At 40.0% G+C, this 22,634-nt stretch overlaps 1 protein-coding gene across 2 annotated transcripts in view; it reads right to left on the reverse strand.

Moving 5' to 3' along the window:
- HEPHL1 (hephaestin like 1) overlaps positions 1-22,634 on the reverse strand; it is a 104,203-nt gene that overhangs the window by 7,700 nt on the left and 73,869 nt on the right. Inside the window, exons 13-17 of one of the 2 annotated variants that reach the window (XM_006042135.4) lie at positions 20,046-20,185; positions 17,377-17,517; positions 9,595-9,701; positions 6,183-6,405; positions 4,743-4,882 (exon numbers count right to left, since the gene is read on the reverse strand). In XM_006042135.4, the coding sequence (XP_006042197.3) occupies positions 4,743-4,882; positions 6,183-6,405; positions 9,595-9,701; positions 17,377-17,517; positions 20,046-20,185 (751 nt within the window). The remainder of the gene's footprint in view (positions 1-4,742; positions 4,883-6,182; positions 6,406-9,594; positions 9,702-17,376; positions 17,518-20,045; positions 20,186-22,634) is intronic. The other variant, XR_006551264.2, reaches the window with a different exon arrangement.

The raw sequence follows: 22,634 nt of genomic DNA on the forward strand, positions 1-22,634 counted from the left end.
AATACAGGCACACCTCAAGAAACAAGAAAAAAGTCAAATAAATAACCTAACTCTACACCTAAAGCAACTAGAAAAGGAAGAAATGAAGAACCCCAGGGTTAGTAAAGGAAAGAAATCTTAAAAATTAGAGCAGAAATAAATGCAAAAGAAACAAAAGAGACCATAGCAAAAATCAACAAAACCAAAAGCTGGTTCTTTGAAAGGATAAATAAAATTGACAAACCATTAGCCAGACTCATCAAGAAACAAAGGGAGAAAAATCAAATCAATAAAATTAGAAATGAAAATGGAGAGATCACAACAGACAACACAGAAATACAAAGGATCATAAGAGACTACTATCAACAATTATATGCCAATAAAATGGACAACGAGGAAGAAATGGACAAATTCTTAGAAAAGTACAACTTTCCAAAACTCGATCAGGAAGAAATAGAAAATCTTAACAGACCCATCACAAGCACGGAAATTGAAACTGTAATCAAAAATCTTCCAGCAAACAAAAGCCCAGGTCCAGACGGCTTCACAGCTGAATTCTACCAAAAATTTAGAGAAGAGCTAACACCTATCCTGCTCAAACTCTTCCAGAAAATTGCAGAAGATGGTAAACTTCCAAACTCATTCTATGAGGCCACCATCACCCTAATACCAAAACCTGACAAAGATCCCATAAAAAAAGAAAACTACAGGCCAATATCACTGATGAACATAGATGCAAAAATCCTTAACAAAATTCTAGCAATCAGAATCCAACAACACATTAAAAAGATCATACACCATGACCAAGTGGGCTTTATCCCAGGGATGCAAGGATTCTTCAATATCCGCAAATCAATCAATGTAATACACCACATTAACAAATTGAAAAATAAAAACCATATGATTATCTCAATAGATGCAGAGAAAGCCTTTGACAAAATTCAACATCCATTTATGATAAAAACTCTCCAGAAAGCAGGAATAGAAGGAACATACCTCAACATAATCAAAGCTATATATGACAAACCCACAGCAAACATTATCCTCAATGGTGAAAAACTGAAAGCATTTCCTCTAAAGTCAGGAACAAGACAAGGGTGCCCACTTTCACCATTACTATTCAACATAGTTTTGGAAGTTTTGGCCACAGCAATCAGAACAGAAAAAGAAATAAAAGGAATCCAAATTGGAAAAGAAGAAGTAAAGCTCTCACTGTTTGCAGATGACATGATCCTCTACATAGAAAACCCTAAAGACTCCACCAGAAAATTACTAGAACTAATCAATGACTATAGTAAAGTTGCAGGATATAAAATCAACACACAGAAATCCCTTGCATTCCTATACACTAATAATGAGAAAACAGAAAGAGAAATTAAGGAAACAATTCCATTCACCATTGCAACGGAAAGAATAAAATACTTAGGAATATATCTACCTAAAGAATCTAAAGACCTATATATAGAAAACTATAAAACACTGGTGAAAGAAATCAAAGAGGACACTAACAGATGGAGAAATATACCATGTTCATGGATTGGAAGAATCAATGTAGTGAAAATGAGTATACTACCCAAAGCAATCTATAGATTCAATGCAATCCCTATCAAGCTACCAACAGCATTCTTCACAGAGCTAGAACAAATAATTTCACAATTTGTATGGAAAAACAAAAAACCTCGAATAGCCAAAGCGATCTTGAGAAAGAAGAATGGAACTGGAGGAATCAACCTACCTGACTTCAGGCTCTACTACAAAGCCACAGTTATCAAGACAGTATGGTACTGGCACAAAGACAGAAATATAGATCAATGGAACAAAATAGAAAGCCCAGAGATAAATCCACGCACATATGGACACCTTATCTTCGACAAAGGAGGCAAGAATATACAATGGATTAAAGACAATCTCTTTAACAAGTGGTGCTGGGAACTCTGGTCAACCACTTGTAAAAGAATGAAACTAGAACACTTTCTAACACCATACACAAAAATAAACTCAAAATGGATTAAAGATCTAAACGTAAGACCAGAAACTATAAAACTCCTAGAGGAGAACATAGGCAAAACACTCTCTGACATACATCACAGCAGGATCCTCTATGACCCACCTCCCAGAATATTGGAAATAAAAGCAAAAATAAACAAATGGGACCTAATTAACCTTAAAAGCTTCTGCACATCAAAGGAAACTATTAGCAAGGTGAAAAGACAGCCTTCAGAATGGGAGAAGATAATAGCAAATGAAGCAACTGACAAACAACTAATCTCGAGAATATACAAGCAACTCCTACAGCTCAACTCCAGAAAAATAAATGACCCAATCAAAAAATGGGCCAAAGAACTAAATAGACATTTCTCCAAAGAAGACATCCAGATGGCTAACAAACACATGAAAAGATGCTCAACATCACTCATTATCAGAGAAATGCAAATCAAAACCACTATGAGGTACCATTTCACACCAGTCAGAATGGCTGCGATCCAAAAGTCTACAAGTAATAAATGCTGGAGAGGGTGTGGAGAAAAGGGAACCCTCTTACACTGTTGGTGGGAATGCAAACTAGTATAGCCACTATGGAGAACAGCGTGGAGATTCCTTAAAAAACTGGAAATAGAACTGCCTTATGATCCAGCAATCCCACTGCTGGGCATACACACTGAGGAAACCAGAAGGGAAAGAGACACGTGTACCCCAATGTTCATCGCAGCACTGTTTATTATAGCCAGGACATGGAAGCAACCTAGATGTCCATCAGCAGATGAATGGATAAGAAAGCTGTGGTACATATACACAATGGAGTATTATTCAGCCATTAAAAAGAATACATTTGAACCAGTTCTAATGAGGTAGATTAAACTGGAGCCTATTATACAGAGTGAAGTAAGCCAGAAAGAAAAACACCAATACAGTATACTAACGCATATATATGGAATTTAGAAAGATGGTAACAATAACCCTGTGTACGAGACAGCAAAAGAGACACTGATGTATAGAACAGTCTTATGGACTCTGTGGGAGAGGGAGAGGGTGGGAAGATTGGGGAGAATGGCATTGAAACATGTAAAATATCATGTATGAAATGAGTTGCCAGTCCAGGTTCGATTCACGATACTGGATGCTTGGGGCTGGTGCACTGGGACGACCCAGAGGGATGGAATGGGGAGGGAGGAGGGAGGAGGGTTCAGGATGGGGAACACATGTATACCTGTGGCGGATTAATTTTGAAATTTGGCAAATCTAATACAGTTATGTAAAGTTTAAAAATAAAATAAAATTTAAAAAAAAAAACATGAAAAAAAAAAAAAAATCAGTGGTTGCCAGGGGTTAAACATGGGAAAGGAGCTGACTCTAGAAGGTGCAAAGGGGACATTTTAAGGGTTGATGGAGGTGTTCTATATTTTGATTAGGCTTGGTTACACCACTGTATGTGCTTATCACAACAGAAGTGTATGCTAAACAGGGTGAATTTTGTTGTTGTCATTTAGTCACTAAGTTATGTTCAGCTCTTTGCAACCCCATGGACTGTAGCCAGCCAGGCTCCTCTGTCCATGGGATTTCCCAGGCAAGAAGATTGTAGATGGTTACCATTTCTTTCTCCAGGGTATCTTCCCCACCCAGGGGTCAAACCCATGTCTCCTGCATTGGCAGCTGGGTTCTTTACTGCTGAGGCACCAGGGAAGCCCCAAGGTACATTCTACTCAGTGTAAATTATACCTTAGTTTGAAATATTCATGTATATAATAATTGTATATGTATATAACATAATTTTGTTTTTATAAATTTTATATATTTTAATATAATTTTTTAAATGTGGATTAAAACAGCCAAATTCTGAAAAGCATCATAGGCATTTAATACATGAAACTTAATATAATCACTGTTAGGTTAATACTTTCTATCTTAAACTGTGCTGAATAAATATACTGAGGGGAGAGGATATTAGATGTTTCATTAATTACTATTTATTTCTGTGTGACTGGAAAAGGAGCATTGCAGGTTTTCCTTGCAGATTAGACATGATTAGTTATTTCTATCTACTTCCTTGTAGACTGCACAGCACCTGAAATGACAGACATTTGGACCTTATCCCAGGGATTCTGATTCATCAGGTCTGGAGTGGAGCCTGGCAATCTGTTTCTTAAACTGCTCCACAGGTGATTCACCACTCAGATAGCACAGCTTGATGCTTGAAAGGCAGGAAGCCATACGTGGTACAGCCCAGTCCACTAGGGCAAAAGTCAAGGTAACATTTCGGACCCAAGACAAAGCTTGAAATATCTCATTTACTAGAGAGAGCTATTCTGTTGGCTAGAAAAGAAACAGGAGAGGAAAAGGGAAAGAAAAAAGAGAAAAGGAAAAAAGGAAAAGGGACAAAATACTATGGATGCCTTCATTTGCGATATTAATAGCATACTCCAGAGTGGTTGGAATTATTCCCATGTGGGCTGCCATTTATGGGGTCGCACAGAGTCGGACACAAATGAAGCGACTTAGCAGCAGCAGCAGCAACTGGTAAGAAAACTCTCATTTGAAGCTCAGAGAGTTTTTTTTCTTTTTAAAGCACAAAAAAAAAAAAACATATTAAGAAATATTTGTCAGGGGAAGGACATAATCATATTTCTCTGTTCCATTCTCTAGCATTCACTACCACCCCTTGTAGCTTGCGAAAGCCTTATTGTCAAATAACTCTAATTTAACAATGGAAATATATCGAATCTGTTAATTCAATGTCTTCCCCAAAGCAGTTCTCTTACACGAACCTTGAAAAGAAAGCTCTCAGCATGATAATGAATGGTGTGTATGTCCACTTCATCTCCTACTCCTAACAGGTACCAGTTGGTCATTGTATCTTCATTCATGACAAGTCCATGAAGGTTCCCATAAATCTTCCCATTAATAGCTAAGAAGGTAAAAGAAAACAGCCTCTCATTAGTAATGATTACTTAATCTGGTTTTAGAAACAATTCAAGAAGATCTTTATGTCACCACTATTTTCATTTGCCTGATAAACATGTAACCATCCCACTCACACTTACCAATGTCCCCACCATCTTAGACCCAAAATTCAGATTAGTAAGAAATCTTTATAAAAGAGAGCCAGAAAAGAGAAATATAAGTTTGTTTTTAAAAGCTCTCTCTTGGGTAGCAGTACATGTTTGTTGGTTGGTTGTTTATTCTTTTTATGGAGTGGATTACAGACTCATGTGTGGGGTCACCAGATTTACACCATTCTACAGCTGAGTGAACACAAGCATGGAGAATCAAGTTTATATAAATCAAAATTGAACCAATTAAAAGGCTCAATTAATATTTCATTTTCTGAGAACTAGCTTGGGGCAAGTTGCTAAACTTGGCTAAATCTCCAAGAGAAGGAAAGGTTCCAAGAGAAGGAAAGGTTCCCACAGGCCTGAGCCCATGATCTAACAATGACTAAAGCAAGCTCAAGCTAGGCTGACATGGTAGATAGCGACTTTCATTCCTCTGTTTTCTACGAACTTTTTATTCTGTGCGTCATGACACAATGAAATGAGTTACATTCACTAAAAGGAGAGAGCCTAAGAAACTTTGCATAGAGGGAGGCAAAATTGTAGGGGAGAGAGTAGCTGAATCAGAAATGGGGTTGCTATATTCTAATCAATGTTAGCAATTAACTAGCTTTCTTATCTTGGGCAGGACCTATCTTTTTGCACACTGTTGGTCAAAAGTAGATCTTGGTGGTAGAGTGTAGATATGTCAATTAGAACACATTACTTCCACTTAAAAAACAAGAAGTACCTTAAATTTCAAAGAATTAAATAACAGACACATTAAAACAGAAATTTGGTGACAGTGTTTCATGTTCCAGAGACAGTTAAACCAGGCCCTTAAATTTGATCAAGTACAGGTTATCCTGTATTCTTATAGAAATATACCAGTAAGTGATCATTCATTTCCTAGGAATTACTTAACAGTCTTATAGTTTAGGGACCCCAGCATTCAGAGACACAGCTGCCTAAACAGACAGTCCAGAACTTCACTGGACCTTGCTGGCAGCCAGTCAGTGGTTTGGCTGGTTCCCTCTGAAGGAAAGCTTTGGAGGACTTTCTTCTGTCAAGGTGCCCGTGGGAACGGAGAAGGGCTCAGAGAAGGAGGCTGGGACCTTCCACAGATTTCTATGGACTTATCTCAACAAGGGTCTCCTTTTTAAACCTCTGATATACCATGCATTTTGTTGCTCTCCTCAAAATCATCAGAGGGCTTAAAATCTCGTGGATCTTTATTAAGATACTTCTTAATATTGTCATCCAGATACCAGGATTCATTCTCATTAAATACCAAAAACAAGAGAGCAAATTCATAATCAATGTCGCTTCTTCTTCCCTTTTCATTCAACACTCCTTCTCTGCATGTAATCAGAGGACCCACCAAACCACTGTATGTATCCTGAAACAAAAATAAACTGAATTAGAACAGCTTTAAATAATTTAATAACACAGATTAGTTGCTTGTAAGAGTCATTGCAAAAGGACTAAAAGACAATTGACCATGAAATAAATACTAAGAAACCCTGAAGAATCAGGGCGATCTTTGCTAAAATTTAAGCTTATTTCTAAAAATTTGCTGAGAGTGAGCTTTATGAGGGCTGAGGCTGTGTTCTTTACTCATTGTTGAGTGTCCAGAGCCCGGCTGTCTACTACATAGAAGGTGTGCAATAAATATTTGTTGAATAAATGAATGCTTATTTCTATTTTCCTGTGTGTTTTTCAAGTGAGACTATGTTTTTTAATTGAAGTATAGTGGATTTACAATGTTGTATTGGTTTCAGATGTACAACAAAGTGATTCAGTTATGCATATATATATATATATTATTTTACAGATTCTTTCCCATTATCAGTTACTACAAGATATTAAATATAGTTCCCTGTGCTATATAGTAAGTCCTGTTGTTTATCTATTTTGTATGTGGTGGTGGTGTATGCTCAGTCGTGTCCGACTCTGTGACCCCATGGACTGTAGTCGGCCAACTTCCTCTGTCCATGGGATTTTCTAGACAAGAATAATGGAGTGGGTTGCCAATTCCTTCTCCAATTTTGTATGCTGTGTGTATCTATTAATCCCAAACTCCTAATTTATCCCCCACCCCTTGTTTTCTTCTTTGGTAACCATAAATTTGTTTTCTATGTCTGTAAGCATATTTCTGTTTTGTAAGTAAGTTCATTTGTATCATTTTTTTAGATTCCACATATAAGTGATTTCATACAATATTTGTCTTTGTCTGACTGACTTAGTGTAATCATCTCTAGTTCCATCTATTTTGCTGCAAATGGTATTATTTCATTTTTTAATGGCTGAGTAATATTCAGACATTGAGTGTGTGCGTGTGTGTGTGTATATACACACAACATGTTCTTTACCCATTCATTTGTCACTGGACATTTAGGTTGCTTCCCTGTTTTGTTTATTGTAAATAGTGCTGCTATGAACATTGCACATATCTTTTTGAATTATGGTTTTCTCTGGGTTATATGCCCAGAAATAGGATTGCTGGATCATATGCTAACTCTGTTTTTAGTTTTTTAAGAAACCTCCATCCTATTTTCCAAAGTGGCTGTACCAATTTAAATTCCCACCAGCAATGTAGGAGGGTTTCCTTTTCTCCACATCCTCTCCAGCATTTATTATTTGTAGACTTTTTGAAGATGGCCATTCTGTCCAGTGTGAGGTGATACTCAAGTGGGATTGTATTTATAACTATATACAAATGCTTATATTCCATTTTCTATCCCCCAAAGATGATAAATTCCTTCAAGACAAGAATATTTTCAGCCCTCATAGTACTTGGTGGGGTCATTTGCACATCACAACGGCTCAATAAATATTTGTTGGGATGCACAAAGCAATCAGCAAAAAACTGATATGAGCCCATGAATGATTTTCATATTGAGTTATTCAGCCCTGAGCTTTCTTTTGAACTCCCACATTTCCATCTGCCTATTTAAATATTCCAGCTAGATGCCTCCTGCAACAATTCAATCTGCTCATAAGCCTTTCTAAGGTGAATTTTAGTATTTCCCTCAAACCATTTCCTTCTCCTGAATTCTCTATTTCTGTTAGTAGCACTATGATATTCCCTGTCACTTAAGTCAGAAAACTTGATTATCAGTGTTTAATTCCTCATTTTCCTCACTTTGTCCCATGTTGTGTGTGTGTGTGTACTCAGTTGCTAAATGATGCTGGACTCTTTGCAGCCTTATGGACTGTAGCCACCAGGCTCCTCTGTCCATGGAATTTTCCAGGCAAGAATGCTGGAGTGGGTCACCATTTCCTCCGCCAGGGGTCATCCCATCTCATTTGCTATCAAATCTTACATTTTTTCTGCTTCACAGAGTCTGTTCTGTGACTTTTTCTTCATTCTATCCACCATCCTTCTAGTGTAAGATCATTTTGTTTTTTGGCCCCACCCTGCAGCCTGTGGGATATTATCTCTTGGACCAGGGATCGAACATGTCCTACAAAAGTCACCAGATTCAGAATTGTGATATAATTATGGATGTGCACATGTATTAGTTCCCCCAAAGATGATAAATTCCTTCAAGACAAGAATATTTTCAGCCCTCATAGTCCTTGGTGAGGTCATTTGCACATCACAAAGGCTCAATAAATATTTGTTGGGATGCACAAAGCAATCAGCTAAAAAAGTGGACTTCCCATGATTCTACTTTGGTTTTTGTTTTTTTCTTTTCAAGTGTCTGGTATGTTTCCCCTGAACTCTTGTGCTGTCCAGTACACCTCAAAGATACTAATTATATCAGATATGACCTTAGTTTGGACTTCAATTATGATATATAATTCAAGACTAGATGTTTTATACATACATATCTGACTCAAGTTCAATATTGAATCCTTGCCTTTAATTTCTAAGTAAAGTTAGCCTATTTATCATTCAAATAGTTTGTGATTTCAGTTACTAAGTTTTTATGGAGTGTGTTTTCTTTCCTGAGCCCTGATGGTACTGGTAAGGATTTTAAAACTGGGTAACATCATAAACAATGTTAAAAATTAAAATATATATTTATTTTTTGGTTATCTAATTTACATATCTTCTCTTGCTTCAAACTTCCTTAGAAGTTCTAAATTTAGTAATTTGAGATCTCATTTTTTTTCCCCTACACTTTAGATCAAGGGGCAGCAAACTTTGTTTTTGTAAAGTGCCATATAGCAAGTGGCTCCCTTTGTGACTCAAATGGTAAAGAATCCGCCTGCAATGAGGGAGATCTGGGTTGAGACGATCCCCTGGAGAAGGGAAAGGCTAACCACTCCAGTTTCTGGCCTGGAGAATTCCACAGACTGTATAGTCCATGGGGTCGCAAAGAGTCAGACACGACTGAGCAACTTTCACTTCACTTCACTTCACAAAGCAAAAATTTTTTACTTTGTGAATCATACCATTTCCATCACAGATACTCAACTTCATTATCAATAATGCAAACAAATGGGCATGGCCATAGTTTGAGACCCCTGCTTGAAACCAATATACCTTTTCATATATACCCACTGTAATTGTGATAACTTGAACAGTCAACTGAAAACCATATCACTTTGAGCATTTTGGCAGCTCTTTCCACCTTACCTTCACAAAGTTTACTGTTGAATAGTAAAGCCATGGAATACAATTTGGGTCAGATGGCCCTGGACCAGACCTTTTAGGGACATTCCATCTGTAGGTTTTTATTTCTCCTGAAACAAATAAAAAGAAATAGAAAAAAAAAATTTAATTATGTGATCTCTGTTCCAGACAATTTACCTGAAGAAATACAAACAGATTCTTTGTATATTTTGATTAAAGTTACTGCTGGGGAGAATTACCCATTGAATAGAAATGTTCCTGTTAAACTCATACCTTGACTTTTTGCAGGTTCACCACGACAGATTTTCATTTCAGCCTATATTATAGCCTTCCATCCTAGTTTGATGGTTTTTCTCCTCAAATTTTGTATCTCCTTCCCAAGGGTTATGCTTGAGCACACTAGAGTTGCTGTGGGCCTCAGCCTTGGCTTCTTGTGGAGTTACCAGGGAGCTTTGTAAACCCTCACTGCTCAGACCTCATTCCAAACCAATGAAATTAGAATACCTGCAATCTATTATTGGTGTACAAATATATTCCTTAAGCTTCTCAGGCAATTCTAATCTGCAGGCAAGTGAGATCTAGTGGGAACTGGAGAGACTCAGAGAGGCTTAGTTTCAAATCTCAACCCTAATGACTTGTTTCCACTCAACCTTTGATAAGCTACCTTACCTCACTGACCTTTGAAAAGTGACAGCTTCCCTGGTAGCTCAGATGGTAATGAATCTGCCTGCAAATCAGGAGACCTGGGTTTGGTCCCTAGATAGGAAAGATCCCCTGGAAAAGGGAATGGCTACCCACTCCAGACCAATGCCTGGTTTTCACTTAGCTTTTGACAAGCTACTTAACCTTCACAGAACTTTAGTTTCCTTATTTGTAAAGTGGATTAGTCAACCCAGTTTTCAAACTGTTGTGAGGATTAAATGAAATAAAATATCTGGGAAAGTGCCTCACCTTGAGGTCAGTCAATAATTGTTTATTTGTACATATGTGTGCATGCTAAGTCGCTTCAGTTGTGTCCGACTCTGTGCAATCCAATGGACTGTAGCCCACTAGGTTCCTCTGTCCATGGGAATTCTCCAGGCAAGAATACTGGAGTGAGTTGCCATGCCCTCCTCCAAGGGATCTTCCTGACTCTGGGATCAAATCCATGTCTCTTATGTCTCCTGCATTGGCAGGCGGGTTCTTTACTGCTAGTGCTACCTGGGAAACCCCTAAATGTTAGTTGCTCAGTCATGTCCGACTCTTTGCAACCCCATGGACTGTAGTCCACCAGGCTCCTTTGTCTATGGAATTCTCCAGGCAAGAACATCAAAGTAGATTATCATGCCCTTCTCCAGGGGATCTTTCCAACCCAGGGATTGAACCTAAGTCTCCCATGTTTCAGGAAGATTCTTTACCATCTGAGCCACCATGCAAGAGTTAGTTTGTATGTATACTAGCAACAAATGTGTGCACTCCCTCTGGTCAGGCCCCATATCTGTGAATCCCCTGCGACTGGCCCAGAGCCTTGCAGAGGAACCATATATTACTCATGAGTTATCAAGATAATCACATTGTAAAAGGCTCATTTAAATTATCTCCTTTTGAACTATCTGAGTCCCATCCTCACCCTATAAGGACAAACAATTTACAGCTGAATCTGAGTCACAAAGCAAAACAAAAGTAATGAAAACTTGCATGAAACTTTGGTCTGTGTTTGTTCATGAAGCAGTTGGTTAGCAATATCATCTTAGGTCTGCTGCTGCTGCTGCTGCTAAGTCACTTCAGTCATGTCCAACTCTGTGCAACCCCACAGATGGAAGCCCACCAGGCTCCCCCGCCCCGGGATTCTCCAGGCAAGAACACTGGAGTGGGTTGCCATTTCCTTCTCCAATGCATGAAAGTGAAAAGTGAAAAGGATGTCGCTCAGTCGTGTCCGACTCTTAGCGACCCCATGGACTACAGCCTACCAGGCTCCTCCATCCATGGGATTTTCCAGGCAAGAGTACTGGAGTGGGGTGCCATTGCCTTCTCCGATCTTAGGTCTAGTTTCCATGATTTACCCCATGCCTTGGTAATCACAAGATAAACAGTTGATATTTACCTTTCTAAATGCAAGTGACTACTGGTGCGGGGTTATTAAAGTTGAAACAATCCATTGTCCACCCACCTGGAAGCTAAGTTCTCAACAAAAAGAGGATGCTCAGTAAACGTTTGTTGAGTGATATAATGAAAAGAAGACGAAGAAAATGGAGGAAGGGGAGAAGAAGGAGAGAGGAAATCTGAGGGGGCTTCAGTTCAATTGTGTCTGACTCTTTGTGAACCATGGACTGCAGCATGCCAGGCTTCCCTGTCTATCACCACCTCCATGAGTTTACTCAAACTCATGTCTATCTAGTCAGTGATGCCATCCAACCATCTCATCCTTCGTCATCCCCTTGTCCTCCCACCTTCAATCTTTCCCAGCATCAGGGTCTTTTCAAATGAGTCAGCTCTTCACATCAGGTGGCCAAAGTATTGGAGTTTCAGCTTCAGCATCAGTCCTTCCAATGAATATTCAGGATTAATATCCTTTAGGATGGACTGGTTGGATCTCCTTGCAGTCCAAGGGACTCACAAGAGTCTTCTCCGACACCACAGTTTAAAAGCATCAGTTGTTTGGCACTCAGGTTTCTTAATGATCGAACACTCACATCCATACATGACTACTGAAAAATCATAGCTTTGACTAGATGGACCTTTGTTGGCAAAGTAATGTCTCTACTTTTTAATGTGCTGTCTAAGTTGGTCATGGCTTTTCTTCCCAGGAGCAAGTGTCTTTTAATTTCATGGCTGCAGTCACCATCTACAGTGATTCTGGAGCCCAAACAAATAAAGTTTTTCCATTGTTCCCCATCTATTTGCCATGAAGTGATGGGACCAGATGCCATGCTCTTCATTTTCTGAATGTTGAGTTTTAAGCCAACTTTTTCACTCTCTTCTTTCACTTTCATCCAAAGGCTCTTTAGTTCCTCTTCACTTTCTGCCTTAAGGGAGGTGTCATCTGCATATCTGATGTTACTGATATTTCTCCTGGCAATCTTGATTCCAGCTTGTGATTCATCCAGCCAAGCATTTTGCATGATACACTCTGCATATAAGTTAAATAATCAGGGTGACAATACACAGCCTTGGCATACACCTTTCCCAATTTGGAACCAGTCTGGTGTTCCATGTTCAGTTCTAACTGTTGTTTCTTAACCTGAATATAGATTTCTCAGGAGGCAGGTAAGGTGGTCTGGTATTCCCATCTCTTTAAGAATTTTCCACAGTTTGGTGTGAGCCACACAGTCAAAGGCTTTAGCATAGTCAATAGAGCAGAAGCAGATGGTTTTCTGAATTCTCTTGCTTTTTATATAACCCAACAGATGTTGGCAATTTGATCTCCAGTTCCTCTGCCTTTTCTAAATCCAGCTTGAACATCTGGAAGGCCATGGTTCACGTATTGCTGAAGCCTGGCTTGGAGAATTTTGAGCATTACTTTCCTAATGTGTGAGATGAGTGCAATTGTGCAGCAGTTTGAACATTCTTTGGCATTGCCTTTCTTTGCGATTGGAATGAAAACTGACCTTTTCCAGTCCTGTGGCCACTGCTGAGTTTTCCAAATTTGCTGGCATACTGAGTACAGCACTTTCACAGCATCATCTTTTAGGATTTGAAATAGCTCAACTGGAATTCCATCACCTCCACTAGCTTTGTTTTTATTGATGCTTCCTAAGGCCCACTTGACTTTTCATTCCATGATGTCTGGCTCTAGGTGAGTGATCACACCACTGTGGTCATCTAGGTCATGAAGATCTTTTTTGTATAGTTCTTTTGTGTTTTCTTGCCACCTCTTCTTAATATCTTCTGCTTCTGTTAGGTCCATACCATTTCTGTCTTTTATTTGATATCTTTAAAAAAAGGTATCCTTTAAAAAAGAATACCTTAAAAAATGGGTATCCTTTTTTGGTGGGATCCAACATTCTCCTGTCAGTGGTTGTTCAGAAGCGAGTTGCAATTTTGGAGTTATTGTAGGAGATTAGCACAATCCCGTCCAAGATGACAGAGTCCTGAGGGAGCTTACTTTTCTTAAAATGCTAACTTGCACTGTTCATCACATGCATGCCCTGATTAAACTTTCTTATCCAACTTGCCTGAACTAAGTTAGTTTCTTGCTCCTACCCCAAATCTCTGGGTTCTCCCAAAACTTTCAGACTTATTTGAGACTCCTGTAGGGACTGAATACCTCTGGCTCTAATTTAAAAAAGAAAAAATGCTCCATTGCCACAATCTATAATCATTTTCCTTCCTACTCTGACAGCCCTCCTATCTAGGACTCTTAGAAGTCCAGTCAGCCTAGAGGAGTGGAGCTGTGTCCTTTGTCACTCTTCACCAAGAGGGTACACCTACCAGGAGGGGTCACGCCAGCTTTTCCAAAGCCCTACCAGAGCCCCCTCAACCCTCAGGCCTGATAGGCACCTTTCTTCCTCCCTCTGAAGCTGCTTCAACCATCAAAAATAAATATATTTAATAGGTTTTTTTATCCATTTTAAACCATTTCCCTCTTCATCAAAGCAAGAAGGGAAGAAGAAAGTACAAAACATGTAAAGTAGAAAAGATGATCACATTGCTGTTTAAAATACCACCATGAAGATAAAACCATTATTAACATTTTGGCTTATTTACCTTCTGGTCTTTCTTCTATACTTGTATTTTGCTTAACAAGTCTTTACCATGTAATTTAAAACTTTTTTTTTCATTAAAACTTGTTCGTTAAATCTTTCTTACATGTCATTTTATGGCTACACAATGGTCCACTATAAAAAGATTCCAAAATTTACTTGTTTCTCTGTATATAGACATTTAGATGGTCATGAAAAGTTTCTTGAAGCAGGTTGAAGCAGCTTTTGATACTGCGAATAGGAAGTGGCAGAAATTAGAATAGTAACCAGCAAAGATTTTACTTCCCACAACCCCATCCTTGAACAGGTACCATGCTAACTTTTTGATTCATTAGATTGCTTTCTTATTTTTTACATCTTTAAATTTTTGATTTAACGATCTTTATTGAAATTGCTATAGCATTGTTATAGTTGTTCTGTTCTTCTGTGTATTCTTACCACCTCTTCTTAATATCTTCTGCTTCTGTTAGGTCCACATTATTTCTGGAAAAGATCAGGTTTCATTCCAATCCCAAGGAAAGGCAATGCCAAAGACTGCTCAAACTACAACACAATTGTACTCATCTCACACACTAGCAAAGTAATGCTCAAAATTCTCTAAGCCAGACTTCAACAGTAAATGAACTGAGAACTTCCAGAAGTTCAAGCTGGATTTAGAAAAGGCAGAGGAACCAGAGATCAAATTGCCAACATCCATTGGATCATCAAAAAAGCAAGAGAGTTCCAGAAAAACATCTACTTCTGCTTTATTGACTCTGCCAAAGCCTTTGACTGTGTGGATCACACCAAACTGTGGAAAATTCTGAAAGAGATGGGAATACCAGACCACCTTACCGGCCTCCTGAGAAATCTGTATTTTTCAGGTCAGGAAGCAACAGTTGGAACAGGACATGAAACAAGACTGGTTCCAAATCAGGAAAGGAGTACGTCAAGGCTGTGTACTGTCACCCTGCTTATTTAACTTATATACAGAGTATATCATGCAAAATTCTAGGCTGGATGAAACACAAGCTAGAATCAAGATTGCCAGGAGAAATATCAATAACATCAGATATGCAGATGACACCACCCTTATGACAGAAAGTGAAGAGGAACTAAAGAACCTCTTGATGAAAGTGAAAGAGGAGAGTGAAAAAGTTGGCTTAAAGCTCAACATTCAAAAAACTAAGATCATGGCATCTGGCCCCATCACTTCATGGAAAATAGATGGATAAACAGTGGAAACAGTGGCTGACTTTATTTTTTTGGCCTCCAAAATCACGGCAGATGGTGATTTCAGCCATGAAATTAAAAGACATTTGCTCCTTGTAAGAAAAGCCATGAGAAACCTAGACAGCATATTAAAAAGCAGACATTACTTTGCCTACAAAGGTCCATCTAGTCAAAGCTCTGATTTTTCCAGTAGTCATATATGGATGTGAGAGTTAGACCATAAAGAAAGCTGCACACTGGAGAACTGATGCTTTTGAACTGTGGTGTTGGAGAAGACTCTTGAGAGTCCCTTGGACTGCAAGGAGTTCTAACTAGTCAATCCTAGAGGAAATCAGTCCTGAATATTCATTGGAAGGACTGATGCTGAAGCTGAAACTCCAATACTTTGGCCACTTGATGTGAAGAGCTGACTCATTTGAAAAGACCCTGATGTTGGGAAAGATTGAGGGCAGGAGGAGAAGGGGATGACAGAGGATGAGATGTTTAGATGGCATCACTGACTCAATGGACGTGAGTTTGGGTAAACTCCGGGAATTGGTGATGGACAGGGAGGCCTGCGTGCTGTGGTTCATGGGGTCGCAAAGAGTCGGACATGACTGAGCAGCTGAACTGAACTAAGCCCAGACTCCCAGTCCATCCCTCTCCCACCCTGTGCCTTGGCAACCACAAATCTGTTCTCTATGCTATGAGTCTGTTTCTGTTTTGTAGATAGATTCCCTTGCGCGATATTTTGGATTCCACATGTAAGTGATAGCATGTGTATAACTGAGTCAGTATGTTATACTTTGGAGTTTGGCACAACACTGTAAATCAACTATATATTTCAATTAAAAAACAATTAGAGTTTTATCTCTTTTATAAAGCTTTTCTTAACTGTTCCTAATTAAACGAGTCTTCATGGATTTTCTTTCTCTGAAATTTTATCAACCTTCTCAGATATATTCTTGAAAATCTTCACCACTTAGAATTTCAACATGTATAATCTGTATTATTGCTGAAATGATTTGTCTTGTCTGTCTTTTCTTTTTTCTTCCAAACTCATTTTAAGCATCTTGAGAGAAATGCATGGTTAAGAGCTCAGGTCCTGAGGTCAAACAGGCTCCACCATTACTAATGTCTGTCCTGGTTGACCTCTTTACTCCTCTTTGCCTCAGTCACCTGTTAAATGAACATAACACCACCAGATTTCATCAATAACAGGATGTGCATTTTCACAATTTAGCATATCTGATGCCAAGATGTATCTTTCCATCAGTGGCATGTTAAAGTTTAATTGGCAGCATTTAAAAAATATATTTATTTATTTGGCCACTTTGGGTCTTAGTTGCAACACACAGGATCTTGCAGTGCATGGGCTCCAGATCTCAAGGGCTCAGTAGTGGCAGTGTGCAGGTTTAGTTACACATGGGGTCTTAGCTCCTAGGTCAGGGATTGAACCGGGTCCCCTGCATTGGGAGGCAGATTCTTAACCACTCAACCACCAGGGAGGTCCTGACAGCACTTTTTTTTTTCTTTAATAACAAAGTAATGATGGCCATTATAATCAGTGGTATCAGGCTCAATGAAATATGTTAGTGTCTACCTCCCTGAGTTATTATAAGAATAAGTAAGTTTTTAAATTTTTTTCTAAATTTAAAAGCTGGCACAAGGTTAACATTCAATATGTACTAGCTGTTATTATGTCTTAATACCCTTTAAGGACTCTAATTGAGCCCTAGAAACTCCATAAACAGTCATTGGCTGAATAGTAATTTCGTATCAGGGTAATGGATGGAACGTAATGGAGTAATAATCTTACAATGAGCTTTCCAAGACCTGTCAGAGATCAGACAAGAAAGAAGTTGAGCCTGGAGTACTCATCAGCATGGAGCAGACCTCTGGGGTAAGTTACCTGGCTTTGTGACAGGCACTTGGAGCCGCTTCCCACTATCCACGTCCTCCACACCCTGGGCTGAGATGGAGTAGGGCCGACTGGCCTTGTTCATAAATATGATCAGGATGGAGTCCCCCACCTCGGCGTGAATCATTGGGCCTAAAGGCAAAACACAGGTCTGTGTGCATTATCGTTGCTCTTTTCAACATTGGTGTAATTCACATGTGGGTAGTATTTGACAAAATAAACAAAGGTTAGCCTTGTTATTAGTGTATTTCCTCTAGCAGGTGACATTGGTTAGCATTAAATATCATGTCATGTTTTGCAGTTGGATCAATCTGGTTTCAAATCCTGCCTCCTTCACTTACTTATTAGAGAGGCTTTGAGTAAGTCAAGTAAACTACCTGAGTCAAATTCCTCATCTGTAACATGGTCTTACCTTTCTCAAAGGGTTACAGTAAGGATTAGATAAAGTAACATATGTAAAAGTGCTAATTTCAGTAAATTGAGACATAGTAAGTACTCAATAAATGCTTAAATTTTTACTACTGCTGAGACATACTCTTCAGGAAAAACTATATCCACAACACGTGGTGACTTTCCATTATAATCCCTCTGTGTGTAACCTTTGGTTAGCTTAAAATTGCTCATTATCTGGTAAATAGATATAATAATAGTGAGGATGCAATGAAATAATGAGTATAAAAGGAATTTCTAAGACAACAAAATTAAAACATAAACATATTGATTTATGATCAATATGGTGATTTCACTAATGTATGTCCAAATATCCAATGCTATTTCTCGGTATTTGGATACCTGCATGAGACGTGCACTCTTCAGAAAGTTGTGTCTACACATTTCTATTAGAAGCAACCAGCATGAGTGCCAATGGAAATCGGCACACACATCCCTGGAGAGGTCTGTACCCTCATTGCCGTGGGATGCCCTCATCCAGCACAGGTGCCCGTTGGTCCCCAAAACAAGGCACAAATGCAGTTTGCTCAGCCACACTGACAGAGCATGACTCACACAGGGATCACTTGAGAGAGGTGGAAACAGACTTCCAGTGGAAGCACCTCAGATCTGATCCCTGAGGTTCTTGGAATGTATCTGCACACTATGTTCACAGGGAAATAACACTCACAGTTGAGTCTGAACACGCACATCCATTGTTCACTGGTTCAACCGTGGTTTTAATGCTTTCCTGAGAAATGCAGTTGGCTGTCGGTATTCATGGATGCAGACATAGAGGGACAACAGTATTAAGCCATTTACTGCAAGAGACTTGAGCATTTTGGTGCCCGTGAAGTTCCCGGAACCAATCTCCTGGAACCAGTCCTGGACTGTACTGATAAAGGCCTAAATAAATCTGAAATTTGTTGGACTATTATTATCTTTAAAACAAATACTTAGAATGAATCAGACAGTGTCTGTAAAGCACGCTGTATTTTTTAAATGATAAAGCTAGAAAAGAAAAATTTAGGTGTGTTTTTAAAAGTAGTTTTGGGGTAGAGTTACAGATGGGTCATGTGCATACATGTAATAAAATCAACATATTTGCATTACCACTTAAATTGCACATGCTTTGCTGTTTTGGTGAGAAGGGGTGAAGCATTGATGACCAGTGTGCTATCCTGGGGCCTTGGCAGTTTCTGGGGTTCAGGCCTCTCCCTGATCTGCAGCAAACAAACAGATGGGCCTTCTGCTCCCCTGACTAAAGTGGTGCAGAGCTTGCCTCTGATGTAGCCACTGGTCTTTGTCCTTTTCCTGAGCAGACCAGACTGAGCCCAGCCCCCTCTGCAGAATCAGCACCCATTCCTCAGAGATCTGTTCTCTGACTTAGAGACTGAAAAGAAGGAATGTTCCCATGGGAGATGACTCATTGGTATGAAAAACAAGCTTGGGAGCTGATGTTAGCTGATGGTGAAGATGGATGGGCTGGTTAATAATTTATGAATCTAATAATCGTGTGGTGCATTATTTTGATAATAAGAAACATATTAAAGCCTTAGCATTTATATAAATTGCCTTGTACATTTACAAACAGAAAAGTCATCTAGATTAGCCCTCTGCTTTAAGATCTCTTCACGATGGGGTGACACTCAGGTGACGACAAGTAGGGAAGGTTAGCAAGAATACCTTATCCTATCTCTTGGGCAGCCCAGGGTGTCAGACAGATGGAGTCAGTTCTGAGAAGGCCAGGAAATCAGGTCCCCCGGAACTGAATCCATGCTGTTCACCCAAGCACTGCTTCTTGAGTAAAAGTTTTCTCTTTTGTCAGAATGATTTTCATGGCACTGGCCATGGATGACTTTGGAGAAGCTATGTGAACATTATGCCTGCTGTTCTGAGGCACTGGTGTTTCAGATGAAAGTTTCCTGGCTCAGCAGAGGGGTGGCCAAGGACATTCATGGCAGCAGGTGCTGGTTAGACTGCCTGGATGACAGGGATTCCTGTTTGTGTGTCATCTGCTGGTCTTCTTATGCTACTGTTTGTGCAAGCTGAGCACAGAGCACGCTCCCTGATGATGGGAGAGCAGAAAGCTGTCTCCCTTGGATGAATGCAGTCAGGCTACTCTGTTGCTTCCATTCCTTCTTGGACAGATGTCTAACCGGGTGTCTGTGTGTGTGTGTGTCTGTGTGTGTGTGTGTGCTGGCAGTGCACAGCTGTGATCTGTGCCATACCCAGGAGTGCCAAATGCTCCTCTCGTGGCGGTCGAGCTTTGATCTCTACAAATTCTCCATTGGTGTATTCCCTGTAAACCACTTTCTTGTACTGAGAGCCGATCCAGTTTTCAGTGTGGTTCATGAATATATCTCCGTGTCTGCAAATCAGAAGCAACAGGAATTAAAGTTGTTAGAGGGTAGAAAAACCTTGAGTGCTTCTGCATGATTTGGAGGTGCGGGCACTGGATCGGTGCTTCGGAAATCTGGCTATGATCAGGATCTCCCTGGGGAGCTGGCCCTTCACATCAGACTTTATGGAAGTGGGGCCAGGAATCTGCATTTGAAAGCATCTCTGGGGCTTTAGGTGTGGCAGTCCAGCATCAGCCTACATTCCACTCTTGGGAACCACTGCTCTAGAGCCCTGCTGGGACACAGAGAACAGACTCGTGGATGCAGTGGGGGAAGGAGAGGGCAGGACGAATTGAGAGAGTGTCACTGACACACATGCATACCACCATGTGTCAAATAGAGAGCTGCTGCTGCATAGATAGCCAGCTGGCTGCTCTATAACACAGGGGGTTCAGTTTGATGTTCTGTGATAGCCTGGAGGGACCAATGATGGGGAGAGAGTGGTGAGTGGTGAGGGAGACTCGAGAGGGAGGCGATATATGCATACTTACAGCTGATTCATGTTGTGCGGCAGAAACCAACACAACATTGTAAAGCAATTAGTCTCAATTAAAAACAAACAAACAAACAAACCTTGCTGGGTGCTGCATAGGGCCAGACTTAGTCAGAGACTCCTAAAGGCACTTTGAGATTACATTCGCTTCCTGGGACCAACCAACCTCACACAAATGTTCATCCATGCACATGCGCACACCCCACCACCCTGCATTCCTTCAGATTTCATATGTTGTTCTGTACCCTGCTATGTTTTTCCACTGTAAAGATCTCAAGAAAGTCTGTGGGTTGTATATTGCGCATATGCATGTGTGCAAAGGCTCTTCAGTTAGGTCTGACTCTTTTTTGACCCTGTGGACTGTAACTCACCAGGCTCCTCTGTCCATGGGATTCTCCAGGCAAGAACACTGGAGTGGGTTGCCATGCCCTTCTCCAGGGGATCTTCCAACCCAGGGATCGAACCCATGCTTCCTGTGGCTCCTGAATTGCAGGCGGATTCTTTACCACTGGGCCACCAGGGAAGCCCCATATTCTGCATATACTTATATACAAATATAAATACAGTTGATTCTTGTTATTCACAATAGTGTGCTCTAGAGAGTCACCCCAAATACTGAACCATTGTTCCTAAGGGAAATACAGGGTTAAGTTCCTTCAAATCTCTGGTTACAATATATTTATCAACAGATCAATATATAAATTCGATAGATGTGTGTTTCTGTTTAAAGACATATCATGTGATATATATTACTGATCCATAATCACTGAACTCATGATCGATAATACACTGACTCATGCCTGAATGAAGCTTATCTAAAACCTGTTTTTCCTCTGTTAGGTATATTACAGCACTACCTTCCGTGCTTAGGAATCCTAGACAGCATTTCAGCCCTACTCTGGGTGGGGAGGGACATTTTAAACAGCTAAGTCACCAACAAAAAGCACAAAGAAGAAAAAAGTGACACTAAATAGATGACTAAAAGAACAGTCGGGAGAGCTAAAACAAGGAAACAGAGAGACGCCTTGTTGGTTTGATCTCTGCTGGGAATGTGAACATCAGGTGACACAAATTTTTCACTGTTCTATTCGTATCTGCAAGTGACCATTGAAAGCACCACAAGAATTGATTTGAGAGTTACAGATAAATTTCAGCAAGTGGGCAAATTTGCAAATATGAAATCTGCAAATAATGAGGATCAACTCTATATTTTATCTAGTAACAACATAGATCACTACAAGAGACAGAAACAAATCTATCAACTTCATCTCCAAAATATATTGTGTCTCACATCCTTCCATTTTCCATGGTCAAACTGCCCACACTATAACCTAAGTCACCGACTTCATCTGTTGATTCACCCGTATTAACTGAAACTGTTCCTAACCATGTTCTCTGCTCCCAATTCTCCTCCCTTCCCTCTCCTCTCTACACTACAGGCAGAGAGATCCTAAACTACACATTTGAATACGTCAGTCCTTGTCGAAAAGATTTTTATGGCTTCCCACTGGCAGACTCCTTGATTTAGCTTTCATACCCCTTTCCCTGATGCGAAGAGCCAACACATTGGAAAAGACCCTGATGCTGGGAAAGACTGAAAGCAAAAGGGGAAGGAGGCGGCAGAGGATGAGATGGTTAGGTAGCATCACCGACTCAATGGACAAGAATTTGAGCAAACTTTGGGAGACAGTGGAGGACAGAGGAGCCTGGAGGGCTGCAGTCTATGGGGTCAAAATGAATCAGACATGACCTAGTGGCTGAACAACAACAAAACTTCCCCACTTGTCTCTGCCAAGCTCCCAAACCTGGTTTCCCATCACCGCCACCCAAACGCTCTATGCTCACGCAGTTCTACACACTCCCTCTCGTGAACCCTGCAGGCCCTCCACACCTGCAGGGCTTTCCCATGCTGCCTTCCTGTGCTG

The sequence above is a fragment of the Bubalus bubalis genome, chromosome 5 (assembly GCF_019923935.1).
Source record: "Bubalus bubalis isolate 160015118507 breed Murrah chromosome 5, NDDB_SH_1, whole genome shotgun sequence".
Classification (NCBI taxonomy): Eukaryota; Metazoa; Chordata; class Mammalia; order Artiodactyla; family Bovidae; genus Bubalus; species Bubalus bubalis.